Source organism: Hippopotamus amphibius, chromosome 12, assembly GCF_030028045.1.
Source record: "Hippopotamus amphibius kiboko isolate mHipAmp2 chromosome 12, mHipAmp2.hap2, whole genome shotgun sequence".
Lineage (NCBI taxonomy): Eukaryota > Metazoa > Chordata > Mammalia > Artiodactyla > Hippopotamidae > Hippopotamus > Hippopotamus amphibius.
In genome coordinates, this window is record NC_080197.1 from 52,766,481 (window position 1) to 52,782,829 (window position 16,349).

The 16,349-nt window shown below is 42.9% G+C and overlaps 1 protein-coding gene across 1 annotated transcript in view; it reads left to right on the forward strand.

Moving 5' to 3' along the window:
- The first annotated feature begins 985 nt into the window (after window positions 1-985).
- Window positions 986-16,349, forward strand: part of PKP2 (plakophilin 2) — an 89,538-nt gene continuing 74,174 nt past the window's right edge. The window contains exons 1-3 of the mRNA XM_057703758.1: window positions 986-1,281; window positions 14,085-14,197; window positions 14,901-15,559. Coding sequence (XP_057559741.1) covers window positions 1,068-1,281; window positions 14,085-14,197; window positions 14,901-15,559 — 986 coding nt within the window. The 5' untranslated portion in view covers window positions 986-1,067. The remainder of the gene's footprint in view (window positions 1,282-14,084; window positions 14,198-14,900; window positions 15,560-16,349) is intronic.

Genomic DNA, 16,349 nt, shown 5'->3' on the forward strand with positions numbered 1-16,349 from the left:
TTGAGACCCTAGTCTGCCATCTTCTCCGTCTGCTAGCTTTCGGAATAAAGTTGCTATTCCTTGCTTCAGGGCCTTCTCTCCTGATTTATTGGCCTGTCCTGACCTGAGCAGAGCGAGCTTGGACTCCCTAACAACAAGCCTGGAAGTCAGAGGCTTTCCAGGGACCCCTACAAAGAGCCTATCAAAAGAGGGCTTAATCAACATCAGCAAGGCAGTTAAAGAGTACCACCTATTGAAAGTGTGCTCTCTTATTGGAGTTTCTCTGTGTGGGTGTGTGTTTGTTAGAGAGGAGTGGGTGAGCAAGAGTGTACTGGGTACAACGTGTGTATGTGCAAGAGAAAACAGAAACTCGCAGTGAGAAGAACATATGTCTCCGGGACTGCATCTGTGCAAAAAGCACACAGTCCCTGAAACTGCACTAAAGAGAAGAAAGGAAAGAAAAAACTATTTTAAAAAGTCTTTTATTTTACACAAGGCATCTTCTTGGCACATTTCTCTCCTACTGCCTTTTCCTCCGGACCTCATAGCCCTTCTCACCTCGGATCCACGGAATGTTTGGAAGAGTCTGACAGAGCCTGACAACCCACCCGAGGATCCCAGAGGCAACCCCAGCCCCAGAATAGAAGTGACTCTCCAGGGCCCCTCTGCCTGGAAATCTGCCCCCGGGCAGTCAAGAGGAAATCACATCCTTTTTGAAGGCTGGGCGGAGGCCAGGAGAGCGCAGCGCGGCCCCAGCCCGCAGGATCCAAGCTGAGACCAACAGGGCGCGCCCCGCGGCGGACCGCGCCCCTCTCCCGCTTCCCCGAGCGCAGCCCAGCCCGCCAGGTGTCGGCGCCCGCGGCCAGCCCTGCGCGGCTGCCCGGCGGGGCGCGTGAAGCTCCAGAGCCGCGCCCCCTCTCCCGGGAGAGGCGCCTCTCCCCCGGCTCCCGCCTCTCAGCGGCGCGGGGGCGGGCCCAGGGCGGGGCCGCGGCGGCGGGGCGGGGCTCGCACCGGGGCCTGGGGCTCGGCTGCAGCTTCGCCCGCAGGTCTCGCGGCAGGCGCGCGGCGCGGTCGCCAGCTCCGGCCCCATGGCAGCGCCCGGCTCCTCGGCGGACTGCGGCTACATCCGGACCGTGCTGGGCCAGCAGATTCTGGGGCAGCTGGACAGCTCCAGCCTGGCCTTGCCCTCCGAGGCCAAGCTGAAGCTGGCGGGGAGCAGCGGCCAGGCGGTCAAGAGCCTGCGGATCCAGGAGCAGGTGCAGCAGACCCTGGCCCGGAAGGGCCGCAGTTTCGTGGGCAACGGTGAGTGGAGCCGGCTGCCCCCTGCGCCGCCCCCACCCTGCCCCCCATCCCTTCTCTACCCTCCCCCCCATCCCTTCTCTACCCTCCCTCGCCCTCAGCGCCCAGGTGCTTGGACTCCCCTCTTCCTGAGGGTGCGGGACCTGGTGTTCTGCCCACCTGTTGGTCGCCGGCCCTTTGTACGACCTGTTGCGCCTACAGGCTCAGACCAGCTTACTTTGGGAAAGCACTGTCTTTAAAAACAGCCTCTTACTCAGGTTTGTCATATACATATCTACGTGTATTGGGGTGTGTGTGTGTGTGTGTGTGTGTGTGTGTGTACACACACATACAAAGAATTCAGTCCAAGGTTTTCACCCCTTCCTTAACCTGCTCCCCTAGGCCCCCGCCCCCACCCCAGGGGACTTCGTCTGGAGGCTCTGGGAGTCTGTAAACACTAAAGTTTTGTGCAGAAATTTGCTATGATCATTTTTCTGGGGGAAAGCGCTCCTAGCTTTTATTAAAAATTGTAAAGGATCTATGCCCTCCATAAATATATTTTTTTAAAAAAAATCTGAAAGTGCTGGCGCTCCTCTAATCTGTCCATTGGGGTTGTGGTGCCTCGCCCAGGGACTTAGGGGCACTCCACCCAAGGTACGGAGCGAGTGGTTGCTCTAGGAAGTGAAAAGATTAGGTAGGAGGCTTTGGGCTGGGGAACAATCACCCCACCCCGCGGGTGACGAGGAGGAGGAGAAAGAAGGGGACTTTGGCCCCGCGAGCAGCAGCCCGCCCACCTCGCTGGTCCCGCCGGCGCTAGCAGGAGCCCGCCGTGAGCACAGCGCTGTTATCGCCAAAAAATTAAACTTGGAGGTGAACAGGGTTGGGAAAAAGAAAAAAGGAACACTACATTAGTAATTGATAGTCAAAGGAGGTGGAAGGGGAAGAAGATGGCAAACCAGTTGTGAAAATTAGAGAATGTGAAATATTTCTCTCCTGCTGAAAGTCAGAGGATCAGAGCCACACAGTGATTCTTATTAGTTGTTTTTTTCATTTTAAAAGTATTCTAGGGTTATTGTAGAAAAGAGAAGAGGAAAGAAATTAAACAGTTAAGTTGGGCTATCAGTTGTTTTCTGCAATGTTGAACAGTTTCTCTAGGAAGTTAACTCGAGAAATGGCAAATGTAGACCCCATTAGGAAAAAGTGCTTGCAGACCAGATCAGAAATTTAAAACAGCAGATCCTGTTGGGCTGTATTGTTTTCCATTTGTGTGAAAGAATTTTAAAGGATTGGGCAGTCAATATTTACATACTTGAAAGGTAAAGTGAAGGTGTTTAGTTGATGCAATTGTGTGCCTACTATGTGCCAAGAATTGGACTATGTGTTTGCATTCATTATGTTATTTATGTTTCCGGAAAAGAAAAAGAAAAAAAAAGCTTGTGAGGTAGGGTGCTTTAATTCCCATTTTACAGATGAGGAAACTAAGCAGTCACATAATACTCAATTTCCCACAGATAGTAAGTAGCAGAACTGGTAGTATTTAGACTCAGAAGCCTGAATTTTTTTAAAATTTATTTTATTAAATATTGACCACTGAGTACATGTTTATTTGGTTTTTTTTGTTTGTTTCTTGGCTACGTTGGGTCTTTGTTGCTGCGTGTGGGCTTTCTCTAGTTGCAGTGAGCGGGGGCTACTCTTCGTTGCAGTGCACGGGCTTCTCATTGTGGTGGCTTCTCTTGTTGCGGAGCACAGGCTCTAGGCGAGAGGGCTTCAGCAGTTGTGGCACATGGGCTCACTAGTTGTGGCTTGCGGGCTCTAAAGCGCAGGCTCAGTAGTTGTGGCTCACGGGCTTAGTTGCTCCACGGCATGTGAGATCTTCCCGGACCAGGAATCCAACCTGTGTCCCCTGTATTGGCAGGCAGAGTCTTAACCACTGTGCCACCAGGGAAGTCCCACGAGCCTGAATTTTTCAACCACTCATCAGTTATATTGTTAAGCTTTTTGGTAATTAATACAAAAGTGGAGTTTTTATTAGACCCTAAGCCTCTCTATGGCCCCTTCCCATTTTCTTTTAAAACAACTGAGATAGTTCTGAGAGAGTGGGGAGGTCTCAGTGACACAGAACTACCACAGCACATGGGGAAAAAAAAGAACTTATATTTACATCTAGGAGTCTGACTAAAGACACCAGGACAACTAAGGCCAATTTTTGACCAGTGGGGTCACTGCACCCCTTTTAGTCTGTGCAGGTCCAGTGCTAAACTGGAACCAAACTAGCTGCTTCTGCATAGGGGAATACAAGGGATGCACGTGAAATATTCTTTCTTACCCTCTGAGAATGACTAGTGAGGAAGAGCAACCAGACAGACATCAACCATTCAATAAATGCAGGGGGAAGAGCATTCTAGGAGGAACAGCAGGAATATTACACAGTTCACGGAATTGATATGGTAGAACAAAGGATGCTGCCTTGGTGCTTCTGCTCTAATGCTTCCGGCAGCTGCTTGAGTCCAACTAAGGAACAAAGTGTTTGAAATATTTTTATTGCAACAGGAGCTTCCCTGCAAGCTGAAATACACTCAGCAGCCTACACCTAAGTGCAAGTGAGGCAGAGAGATAAGGCAACAAACAACACCTACTTACTCTAAACCTCAGCTTTCTGAGACTCAAAGAGGAAATCAGCTTCAAAGGAATTCAGCATTAACACGTCATGGAACAATTACCGGGGTGGTTTGTGTATGTTGTTTAATTAAAGTTCCTTGAAAAGGTTTAGGGGCTCCTTATAGTTGTGAATATTATTTTTATTATTTCCGTATTACTATCCTGTCTCTAAAGTTGAAACAGACAGGCGATTGTTGAAACGGTGCTGGTCTGGAAAGAGTCCTGTATCAACATAAATTCCGGGAAGAAATGACCCTGGTGTTAACTGCTGTTAGCTCCAGGGCCCTGGAGAATTCTGAATTGTTGACATACCTGTAAGATTGAGGCAGCAGATAATCTGCTGAAAACAGAGATAAGATAAATGTGACTGATTTGTTGATAAATACCCTGCAGGGGTCTTTAACCTGTCAACCTCTCTCTAATGCCTTTATATAAGTGAGTGGTTTTCATTGTAAATTACTCTAACCTTTGTTATTTTCAATTGTGTTGAACATTTTTAAATTGGCTGTAACTCTTGAGCAGTGGGACGTGAACCAGAGGTGTACTGCAGCATTGTGAGATGAGTCTGTATTGTAGGAAATTTAAAAAATTCTTTTCTGAAAGTCGCATAGAAGACGTTTAAGAATTGCAAGTACAGTTTTAGCAAAGGGAAGAAATTTAAGTGTCCATATCCTATTTATTACATTTACTGTGAAAGTACTAGTGCTTTACTTATTACAATAGTTCCCCCTTGGGTGCCTGGGTAAGGAAGAAAGTTATGTTTTAAATTGTTGTATGTAATACTTACAAAACACAATGAACAATATCCTAGTAAAATTTGCAGCTTCTTTGGAAATTAGCCACAAAGGCACACTGTTTACTTAAATGGTTTTCCTGGCCAAGATGTTTTGAATATCTCTGATCAGAGGAATTTTGGAGAAAGGACTGAAAATTGGCTAAGGTAGCAAAAAAGGCAATTAGTAGGTATTACTGAGGTGGGGGGAGGGGGTGTTAGACATCCTCTAAATCCTGTGTGAATTATTTGTTGCCAAAAAAGGAATTCCAGGAATGAAGCAATTCTGGGAGCAAGGGGACTAGTCCTTTAGAAAGTAGGAGAAATCAGGAGAAAAGGAAAAAAAGTTAGATGATGGGGTGGCAGGGACATGGCCATGCTGCTGTGATTGTAAAGTATCAGTAGTGCCACCTGATTTAATGTACTTCTTTGCCTAATATAGCCCAGTGTCTAGCAGATCAGTTGCAATGAGTAAAAAAAAAAGTGTGCTCTTCTTCTAGAAATTCTTCTGATTATAATTAGTCAAAGGAAATAGAATGTTAACAACATGGTTGATTACAAAAAAATTAACTCCCAGCCTCTAGAAATACTGAAAACATATCTTTTATGGATAAAGCCTTGAGCGAGGGCATGAGTAGCAGTGCTTCAGAATCAATGGAAGTGAAACAGTGTTTGATTATAAAAGTACATTGCTCTATGTGTCCCAGATAAGGTGCAAGAAATTATCTTAAGAGAAAACCACTGTTCACTTAGGCTTTTTAAAAGACTGCATTAATGTTACTTATGCCCTGTGTCAGTAAGTTCCAATTATGGGAACCAAGGGTAGCTCACTTGAGTTAGATATTCTAGGTATTTGTTGTTCACATTGGCTCATTCTCCTAATTGTTTTGGATATCAGCTTTAAATTTTCTTCCTATGTGTTAAAATAAGGCTTTATATATTTATTTTATCTTCAAATAGTTAACATTATTTGTGCACACAAATTGAATTTATGATCTGAGCAATAGAAATTATTAAAAGCTTTATTTTTTCCTTTCTGAGAGAACAAGCATATTATTGCCAACCTGTCTATGATAATAATGAAATATAATATCAAATATGTTGCTAAAACCTCTGTAATTTGTATATCAGACGACTAATATTTGTAATAAGATCATTTGGTAGTATCTCAGATGACACGCAAGAATTTTAGATTGGATAAAAGTACATTAATTGTTATATTCAGAATATGTTTCAATATATTTTCACTTAGCTATTTATGTGGGAAATAAAAACAGATCCAAGAAATATCAGTGACTAACAAAGTTTTTAAACAAGTTTATTTTAACCAGGCTGACCTTGCTAGGCTGCAGTTCTTAATAATAGCTATTATGCTGTGGAGAGATGTATAAGAACAACAAGAATGGGAGAGAGATTCCATTTCTCTCCACGTAAAAGAGATGTGGTCTTTGTCTTCTGCAGATTACTTTACCACAGATAAGGAATGAAGCTGAGTAATATTTGGACAGTATTCTGTGTATTCCTAGAGCTGAAATGTAAGCTGTAAATAAAACATAACAGAAAAAAAAAAGAATTTTAGATTATACAATTCTGAGGTAAATGTTGGATCCATGTATGAAGACATAAATACCATACTCCTGGGGAAGTAGACAGTAGAAGGAGTGTTGCAAGCGGGAACAGACGCACTTAGTCGAAAACAATCTTTGTATTAGAGTGAGCCATCTCACTCTGTGACTTACTAGGGTAAGAACAATAAGCAGAATTTCAGGTCCTCTTATAATAGAATTATTGAAAAGTCTATTGTGTGTCTTTTGTGTTATGCCATTAATGGTGTTTGGATCTAGGACATAAAAACAGTTGCTCTATTCTTAAGAAAAGTGCTTAAAGATGAGCTGGGGGCCCAGTCAATATGTAGACTTAAATGAAGATGCGTGTTTAGAAAAAAGAACCTTGAGCATTTGAAAACACAGCTTGCCATCACCATTAAAAGAATTCACATATTTGTGTTCTTGGAATAATCAGCTTTAGGCTTAACAATGTTTATTGGCCAAGGCATCATAGTCAAAATTCTGCAATTCCTTGATATCCAGAAGAAAATACTGCTCGTTAGAAGTTTAATAAATTATCCCCACCAAATCTTAAATCTCACAGGATGTGGGTGTGGAGCATCACATCAGAGTTATTGTATCTTGATTACCTTTTTCTTTTTTTTTTAAACTTTTTACAAAAATGAATATATTTATTTATGTATTCATTGTCAGTGTTGGGTCTTCGGTGCTGCATGCGGGCTTTCTCTAGTTGCGGTGAGTGGGGGCTACTCTTAGTTGTGGTGCACGGGCTTCCTGTTGCGGTGGCTTCTCTTGTGGAGCACAGGCTCTAGACGCGTGGGCTTCAGTAGCTGTGGCTCTCGGGCTCTAGAGCACAGGCTCGGTAGTTGTGGCACACAGGCTTAGTTGCTCCACAGCATGTGGGATCTTCCCGGACCAGCACTTGAACCCGTGTTCCCTGCATTGGCAGGCAGATTCTTAACCATTGCACCAATTATCTTTTTCTTTTAAGGAGAAAAATAAATGGAAACTTTTCTTGACATATCATAGGAACTTATTATAGAATACCAAAATATTACAGATAAATACACAAGCCATACACATGAGAGAATGACAGTAAATATATATTATGCAGATGTAGACTCAACCTTGCCACAACGAACACAGGCAACTTTTCTAATCAGTCTGCCTACATTTGGGGGGAAATTTTTTTCTTCCTCTCTGTGTTCCCAGAATGACAGAGAAACAGTAGGAAATATTTGAGCACCTCCATCCATGCCAAGACAAAAGCATACATGCAACTGTCGTCCTCACATTTTGGCTCCACTGGTGATCTAGAGGATGGATGTAGGCCTGAAGGATTCAGTACAAACTGAATGTGTGTAACTAGGACATTGTTCATGCACAAGGAGATATTGACTAATCAACCATTAACTTGTCAAGTGCTGATGAAGGACTGTGCCAGAAGTGGTTGTAAAAATGTGATTCTTTATGTCAAGAAGGTAAAAATTCACTTGGAACATCAGACCTCTTTCTGCTTTAATCTGGCCTGTCTCCAGTTCATTCTCCACCTACCATAGTAAACTTTCTAAAATCTCACTGCATCATTTCCTGGTTTAAATTCCTTCAGTTTCTTGCTGTTCTATACAGGAGTGAAATCCTTATTCAGCATGGCATTCCAAGTTCTCTGTGACCTGGTGCCTGCATCTCCTCAAAGTTGGTCGTATCACCACTACTCCCACGCCAAACCAAATAAACACCAGCCATTTATCCTGCTCTGTTTCTTTCCCTACCCCTACTGCCCTCACTCCTCCCTTCCTTCTCTTGGCTGGGTTAACTCTTACACACCCCTCAAAACTCAGTTCAGTTGTGCCCATGTATAGGCAGCCTTCCCTCATCCCTGCTCCGTCTCCTAGTATAAAGATTCAAGTTAAAGATTTGATCACTTTCAGTAGGGGAGAAACATGAAAAATGCAGGGGTTTTCTGAAAATACATTTGGCAGGTTTGGTGGCTTTAAAGAAGGGACAGCAGTTTTGAATCATTTGGGAGAGAAGAGGTTAGTACCAGCCAGTGAGAGGCAGTGGAGATATCATGACTTGAGTCATTACAAAAACCTATAGTGAGTCTTTTAAAGCAAAAAGTTCTTTAAATTCATGTTTTTGACTATTCATTGCATCATTGTGAGTATAATGTGCTATTTGTCATTGAGGTTCTAAAGTTTTACAAGTGACTATTATAAGATATCTCAGCAAATGAATTGACAGGAATGCCAAAGTAAGGTGATAAATTATAGGAATTCACATAGATTTAGAAACTTCCAGGATGTGTCAACTTAGTACTTTACCAGTGTGCTAAGTTACCAGTTCATAATCACAAATTTTATAATTACATATTCTGGCTACTCAAAATACATGATATAGACACCTACAGTATAAAAGGACCTTTTAAATATGTGTTTTGTCGTTATCTAGAGCAGTAATTTGAGGATTACCCCCAAAATGTCATCAACTGATGTCATAAACTATATAAGGGCCTCCTGAAAAATAAGGACTTCTGGTGACTGGTTAGTATATTATTAGTGAGTTGTAGCCGTCGACTAGTGACACAGTGGCACATGGAGTGTGTGGCCCTTTCTGCCAGGATTGTTGGTCTGTCCCTGGCATATTCAACTTCGTTTGAAGCCAGCTCTGCTCACCACTGTACTACCAACACTGACTCCTGGCATAATGCACTTTGTAAGAACTCAAAGCCAGTACCTTCCAACTGTACACTCAATACACCTGAGTTGTTCCTCAGGGTTGATTTTGTGAGCTTTCTTAACTGGTCACTTATAGCACTGCACGCTTTTTGTTAATTTTTCAATAATGCAAAACATTATCAGGCTTTGGTCTGCTTTAAAACAATTCTTCACTGTAGTAAACCAAGAAATTTCACTCGTCTTCCATTCTGAGCAAGCGCTTACCTGAGTTGTATACAAGGCTGTGGAATTGTGCTTTGCAGGAATATCTCGTCGTTTTTTTTAGAAAGTAAAAACAAGATAAAAGAAATAATTTTTTTTTAAATGTTAGGTCCAGGAAAATGAATTCTGTGTTATATGCCCACACAGGCAAAGGAACATTCTTCGCTAACTCGGGAGTCCTGATGTGTGGTTCTTGATGGGTCCTTACTTATTTTGTGTTTTCTTTTAAGTATCTACTTTTGTTAGTAAATGATTTTAAGGAGCCATTTAAATGTGAATTGCTATACAAATTCCATCTGATAAGTTTCAAGAGGTCCTGTAGTTAAATCTTTTTAAGGGATGTGGAGAAAGAGCTGTTGTTACCCACAGGTTGCTGTGAAAAGACCAAATACGAGAAGGTGAAAGCTTTTAGACTTCCAGAGTCTAGTCTCTTTCCATCAAAAAGACCATTGTGAATCCACACAGTGAAGGCAACTGCTTGTGACTGTGAGCACAATAAATTGTAGCATTTAGATCAGTCCTGGTAGTGAACATATGCTGATTTCTATGCATACCTGTTTTCATGGGAATTTCTTAATCCTCCATCTCTACACATTCTCCTTTTAGAGCTCAGTGTGAACCAAATCAGTTTTTCAGCCGTGTTCAGAGTGTGCTAGCGGTTTGAAAAAAAGGATGCTTTTCTGAATGTGAATGCTACTCTTTTCTTTCTAATATAAGCAGATTATTAAAAGGTCTTGTTTGTTTAGCAACTCTCTATCATCTACTTACCATAAGGGAAACTATATTTTTAAATGTGCCCAGATACAGGTAATGGAGTCACAATGGAGGCTTTTCAATTTGATTCCATAAATGTATTAAATTTAACCAATTAGGTAAGAAAGCTGGTCACAGAAGCTACAAAGAAAGAACTGATAATGGAAATTAATTTTCTGTTTTTAACCCTAGCAATATTTCATTATTTTGGACAATACTTGTGTAGATGACCAGAAACCAGGATATTTTCCCACCAACAACTGCTTAGGGATCACATCATTCAGATTAACTTTCAGATTGGAAGGAGAGAAAATTACATTTCCTGTGAGGTCTACACCTCTGCAACCTTCTGAGCAATTTGGAATCCTTCCACCATCAAAACCAACCCACCTCACTCTCACCCTCCCACCCTGCCCCCACAATTGCTTTGACCTGAATTGCTTGTTATTTGAGGAAGTTGGAGTTGTGTAACTGCCTTCTTCATTTCCCTTACAGTGGGCTCCGTAGAGGTCCACAGTGTTCTTAAGAGAGAAGGTTTGGATCATGTTATCTGAGTCAATATTATCAATAATGTGAAAGAGTCCCTGTAAATCATTGTCTTCTTTAGGAAACAGCAAAAGCACATTATGCCTTGTGTAAGTGAAATGAATGACTGGTTTAAAACCAGAGTAATGTCATCGTGATCTTCCTCAGGGGCTGAGTCAATCAAAAACAACCAGAAAAGGCCAAATTCAATACCAGGATAAAAACTCTTAGATACAACACAGTAAATTAAAGCATGCAAACTAGTTTATCCCTCTTTCTGTTGCAGGAAGGGGGACCCCTCCAGGGTCCGAGACTGGGCTCTTGTCTAACACTCTGAAATGAGTTGTCCGAGGAGACACACGTGCTGACAAAGCAAGAGCCTTAATTAGGAACGGGCACCTGGGGGAGAGCTGGAGGGTGAGGGAGCCCACGAGGACTGCTCTGCCCTGTGGCTCACAGTCTCGGGTTTTATGGTGATGGGGTTAGTTTCCCGGTTGTCTCTGGGGCCAGTCATTCTGACTCAGGGTTCTTTCTGGTGGCGCACGCATCTCTCAGCCGAGATGGATTCCAACGAGGAGGGCTCTGGGAGGTGGGTAGGACATGTGAACGGGCGTCTCCTTTTGACCTTTCCCGTATCCTTCTGGTTGGTGGTGGCTTGTTAGTTCCATGTTCCTTACCAGAATCCTGTAGTAAAATAACTCATGCAAATTGTTACTGTCTTTGTCTGGCCAGGGCGGGCTGTTTCAGTCAGTGTTTCCCCTAACATTTCTACAACAGATTAATTCATGAAAATATGTGAAAAACAAATTTTGTGACCCAAATTCTGTTTTTAAAACCATATCTCATTTTTGCATGTTGCTTTACAATTTTAAAAGCATTTGAATGTATGCTACCTCAGGTAAACCTCTCTCTCAGCAACTCTGTTAGTAAGTGGAATTACAGGAAATAAATCTAGGTATGTCCAGACACACAGAAAATAGTACAGTTGGAGGCTCCAGACCAAGTCCACAGATTTCTTCAGTTTAGGGAAGATACCTACATCTTTTTGTGATGTAAACAAGTCTTTTGAAATACAGTCATGCCCTAATTTTGCATGTTAGAAAGTATGGATTTTTATGTTGAATTTATTTAAAGCAGTATGTACCTGTATGTGTAATATGTTTTCGTTGCTTTCTTATTTATGTTTTTGGAGAAGGGTATTGCTGAGTTATTTTCTTTTATTTTATTTTATATGTTCAATAGTCATTATTATATGTTTTATTCTCTGACTGAACAGAAAATAATGACTTGCCTTAAAGAGATTAGTTTCCATCCTGATTAATATTTATTTTTTAATTCCACCCAATTCAAAATTTCTTTAAAATCTTAGAACACAACTGCTAATTCATTAATCCACTTTACTGATCTCAAACACGACTGCCTAGGGAAATTAATCTGCACTATTTATTGTTTAAGATTAGCCTTTTAACCAGAGAAACCATCTATTGAGACATCCTGCAGGTTGAATATCAGGAGTCACAACTTTTCTTACACAGAGTCTGTGGCTTAAAGATCTAATCTTATTTTGTTCCCTGTTACCAACTACCTTGTAGTTATTTTGGGAACCAGTAAATCAGTCTCAATTCATTCATCTGAAAACTGAAGGAGAAGTTCCTTATAAAGATTTATGTCAGCAAATAAAAAACTTTTACATAGTATTTGGAGTTGCCCAGGTAAAGGTTCTAGAGGAAGGAGAATGATTGTTTTTGGTTCTCATAAAAAACTATAAGAATAATCTCTTCATAAATGGCGATTTCAAAAGAGACACAATGCAGTCAAATAGTAGAGGTCAGTGGAAAGGATGAACGCAGAGTTCAAACCTGATCTTAAATCTCTTCTCAATTTAAAGCAAGTAATTTGTTTCCCTCTTTTTAAAGGGATATGATAATAGCTAACTCTGCATCACAAAGTATTGAAAAATAATTTGAGCTCCTTAAAGAAAAGTAATATTGCAATGTAAGGAGTTCATCATCCAAGTTGCTTTAAAAAGCCTTAACACCGCTTACCACCCCCAGCAACAATGTGAGTTAAAGAATGTAAGTTAAATATTTAGCCTCCTTTGCCACACCAGCAGAACCCTTGCAGCCCTGCCTCCCTGATAGCCTGGGGTGGGGGTGGGGGTGAGAGAAGAAACAGTGGGGCCAGAGTTGGGGACTACAGACAACCTGGGCAGCCTCAGCAGGAACTTCAAGCCATCACTGAGAGCTGAGTACTTAAGCCTCTCACAGCTTTTGCTCTGGGGTCATATGGAAGATTCATTTCCCTTATTCAGTGTCCAGGTTCTGGGCATCCTCTGTCATTGAAGTTAAAAGTTAAGGGACTGCCTGACCTTTTGCTAACCCTTGAGAAGAAATCAGGCCCCTGGAATCAGGAGGTGCCTGGCTTAGCTCAACTCCCCTGGTCTTTAGGGTGACAGTTACAAGCCTACAGCTGCCTCCCCCAGGATCCCTCCAGGCCTGAAACTTGTTCACCAGCCAGATTATTTGGCTCCAGGAAAGAAGATACATATACAAACATAATTTGGGATGGATTCATACTTTTTAGCTCTCTGTTAGCAATACTCTCCATTCCCCCCTCTCTCAGAATAACTTGTGAATCTGTTGTCAGTTAGACTAATTTATTTGAAAGGTATATTGCTATGTTCCAGTTGTATTGGAAAGGGTGTTCCTGTGTTGTTCTAGTCCCAACATCTTTCACAAGTCTCTGAAGCCTGGAAGAGTTAATTGAGGGGTTTTTTTTTCCCTCTGATTTCTAAAAGAATGCTACGTGACAGTAATTTTGGTTAAAATTAGGGAACTAGAAATTACCTAGGTTTTAGAGATCTTTGATTATTTTGATTAGCTTTTTTTTTTTTTTTTTTTTTTTTTGTAAGGCAGTGGGAGATTGCAAAAGAACAAATAAAAACCTGGGTTTTTTTTTAAAGACTTTTTAAGCTCAAAGAGGAGCATTTTAAGACTTGCCTCAGTTGAGCGACCCTGCAGGCCCCACAGTGCTGAGCAGGAAGGGCTGCCTCCTATGCAGCCTCCAGGCACGGGCTGACAGTCACACCCCAAACTAAGAACTCAGTGGACAGTTCCTTCGTGGTGTTGAAGCTGATTCCTGCTCCGGCCTAACTCTCGTATTGCCACATGCCTGGGGCCCAGGACTGGCATTTTCCAAGCTGACCCCTGTTTTCTTTGACCATGTGGACCCACTATGTTTATTGCCTTCAGCTATGTTCTCTCGGGAAGCTTCAGAGTTCCTGCCCTGGGTATTCCTCTGACTTACAGAAACTCAACTTTCATGGTACAAACCACCTAAGCCAATTGAGTGATTTCCAAATTCTTCAGCATTGTCATTTTTTTAAAAATATTTTTATTTTTAATTCAACTTTTATTTTTGAAAAGCTTGTGGGAATGTTGTCATAACCTGTGATCATTTGCCATATCCAAGGGTCATGTTAACCTAGCACTTAAAAAACATCAATATAAATCCAGTACTTGTCATTGACCTTAATTACTTAAATGTAAAATATACTAATGTTACTTTACTGATTGGCCCACTTATGTTATTTTAATACATGCTTGATTACAGGAAATCTTCACCGAACTAGCAGTGTTCCTGAATATGTCTACAACCTACACTTGGTTGAAAATGATTTTGCTGGTGGGCGTTCCCCTGTTACTACAACCTATGACATGCTAAAGGTAGGATGCCAAGGAATATAACCCCAGTTATCAGGTTACCAAGAAACATTTTTAAACTTATATAGGTTATTTTTTTAATATAAATGTATTTACTTTATTTATTTATTGGCTGCATTCGGTCTTTTGTTGCTGCATGCAGGCTTTCTCTAGTTGTGCTGAGCAGGGGCTTCTCTTGTTGCACAGCATGGGCTCTAGGTGCACAGGCTTCAGTAGTTGTGGCATGTGGGCTCAGTGGTTGTGGCATGTGGGCTCAGTAGTTGTGGCTCATGGGCTCTAGTGTTGTGGTGCACAGGCTTAGTTGCTCCATGTCATGTGGGATCTTCCAGGACCAGGGATTGAACCTGTGTCCCCTGCATTGGCAGGTGGATTCTTAACCACTGCGCCACCAGGGAAGTCCTATATGTTATTTTTTAAGGTTTACCATTCTCAAGTATTACCATTTCTTAAATGAATTATGAGAAGATTGGTTTTGTGTGCATACCACAGAAAACTGGAAACTTTATAAAAATCAGTGTTAAATCCTGGTGCAAATAACTAGACAAGCAAGTCTTGATTAAAAACAGATTTTATCCAGAAAGGTGCTGACTTCTCTTTGTGATTCAGAGAAACCAACACCTTGTGTAATAGTCCTGGAATAGGTCATCTTCAGCAAAGATGAAAACTGATTCATGCCTCGTTTGAACTTTATTTCTGTCTTGTGCAGACAGGCACAGCCACCACCTATGAAGGTCGCTGGGGGAGAGGCACTGCGCAGTACAGCTCTCAGAAGTCGGTGGAAGAAAGGTTCTTGAGGCAGCCTCTGCGGAGACTCGAGATCTCCCCAGACAGCAGCCCCGAGCGGGCTCAGTACGAACACAGCGAACACCAGTACAGCCAGAGAAGCCAGGCCGGGCTCAGCGCGCGGCTCCAGGAGAGCAGGAGGTCCACGCTCCTCGTGCAGCCCCGCTACGCCCGCTCCGAAATCGTGGGCTTCAGCCACTCCGGGGCGGCGGGCCGACTGCGCCACTACGACACCTACCACCGGCGCTACCAGGCCGGGTCTGTGCACGACGCGGTCCAGCCAGTGGTGCTCACGTACCCCAGGCCCGGGACCAGCCACAGCCTGGGCAACCTCCTGGAGAAGGAGAACTATGTGAGCGCGGGCCCCGCGGCGGGGCAGGCCCGGCCGTTGGCCGTGCCTCCAGGCGCACAGGGCCGCGGGGCGCGCGCGTCCTGGCACCAGAGCTCCTTCCACAGCACCCGCACGCTGAGGGAAGCCGAGGCGGGCGCCAGGAGGGCGCACATGACCGTGGGCCAGGTGGCAGCAGGAGGAAGTGGGAACGTGCTCGCAGAGAGAAGCGCTTTCACCGCCGCCCAGCCTGGGTGAGTCCCCTCAAGTCCCCTCCATCTGCAGCGTGGCTGGTGCCAGCACGTTCTGTTCCCAGAGCCCTGACCGCGTGAGCTGGCGCTTCTGCGGCTGCAGGGAAAGGCTTCCAGAGATAAGTGATTAAAATAATGACTTCTCGGGCAGCTGCCTAATTGACAGATTATACCCTGTTTACCTCAGGAACAGGGGCCAAGCTACCTGCTTGTACGGCAGCTCAGCGGGGAAATGTGACTTTTAGTCCATCTGTTCCAAATTAGATGCTGGCTGAAGGGATGGCTGCCCCTTGGCTATGTGAAAATCTGCTTTGAACGAGAGCGAGCTGCAGAGTAGACCAAGAAGTGGATAATTGCATGCATTTTCGCAATCATTCCTTCAAATACAGGCAGGAAAAAGGCAAAAACTCTTTATTCCTGGTGCTAAGAGTGAACCTCAAATGCTGCTTTGATAACACTACCACAAAAAGAGCTAAGCAAAGGCAGCTAATTTCTAGATGTCTCTTTCCTTCGTTGGATACCTGATAATTTTACTTTTTGATTCTAGTGTCAGTGATTAATTGAAGTTTCAGAGTCATTCATTTGCCTCTCCTATTTACTTTATAGCTTGACTAATCTAGTCTTTGGAACTTTAACCCTGATTCAGGTTTAATGCTGGAGCACAAATTTCATAAACTGAGGAACTCACTAAGAGAAAGGTTGAGAAATGGAAGGATGGTTACATCAGTAACTCCCCAAATAATGTAGTATCATTATGGTAAAACATTAAATACATGATTTTTTTTATTTCTAA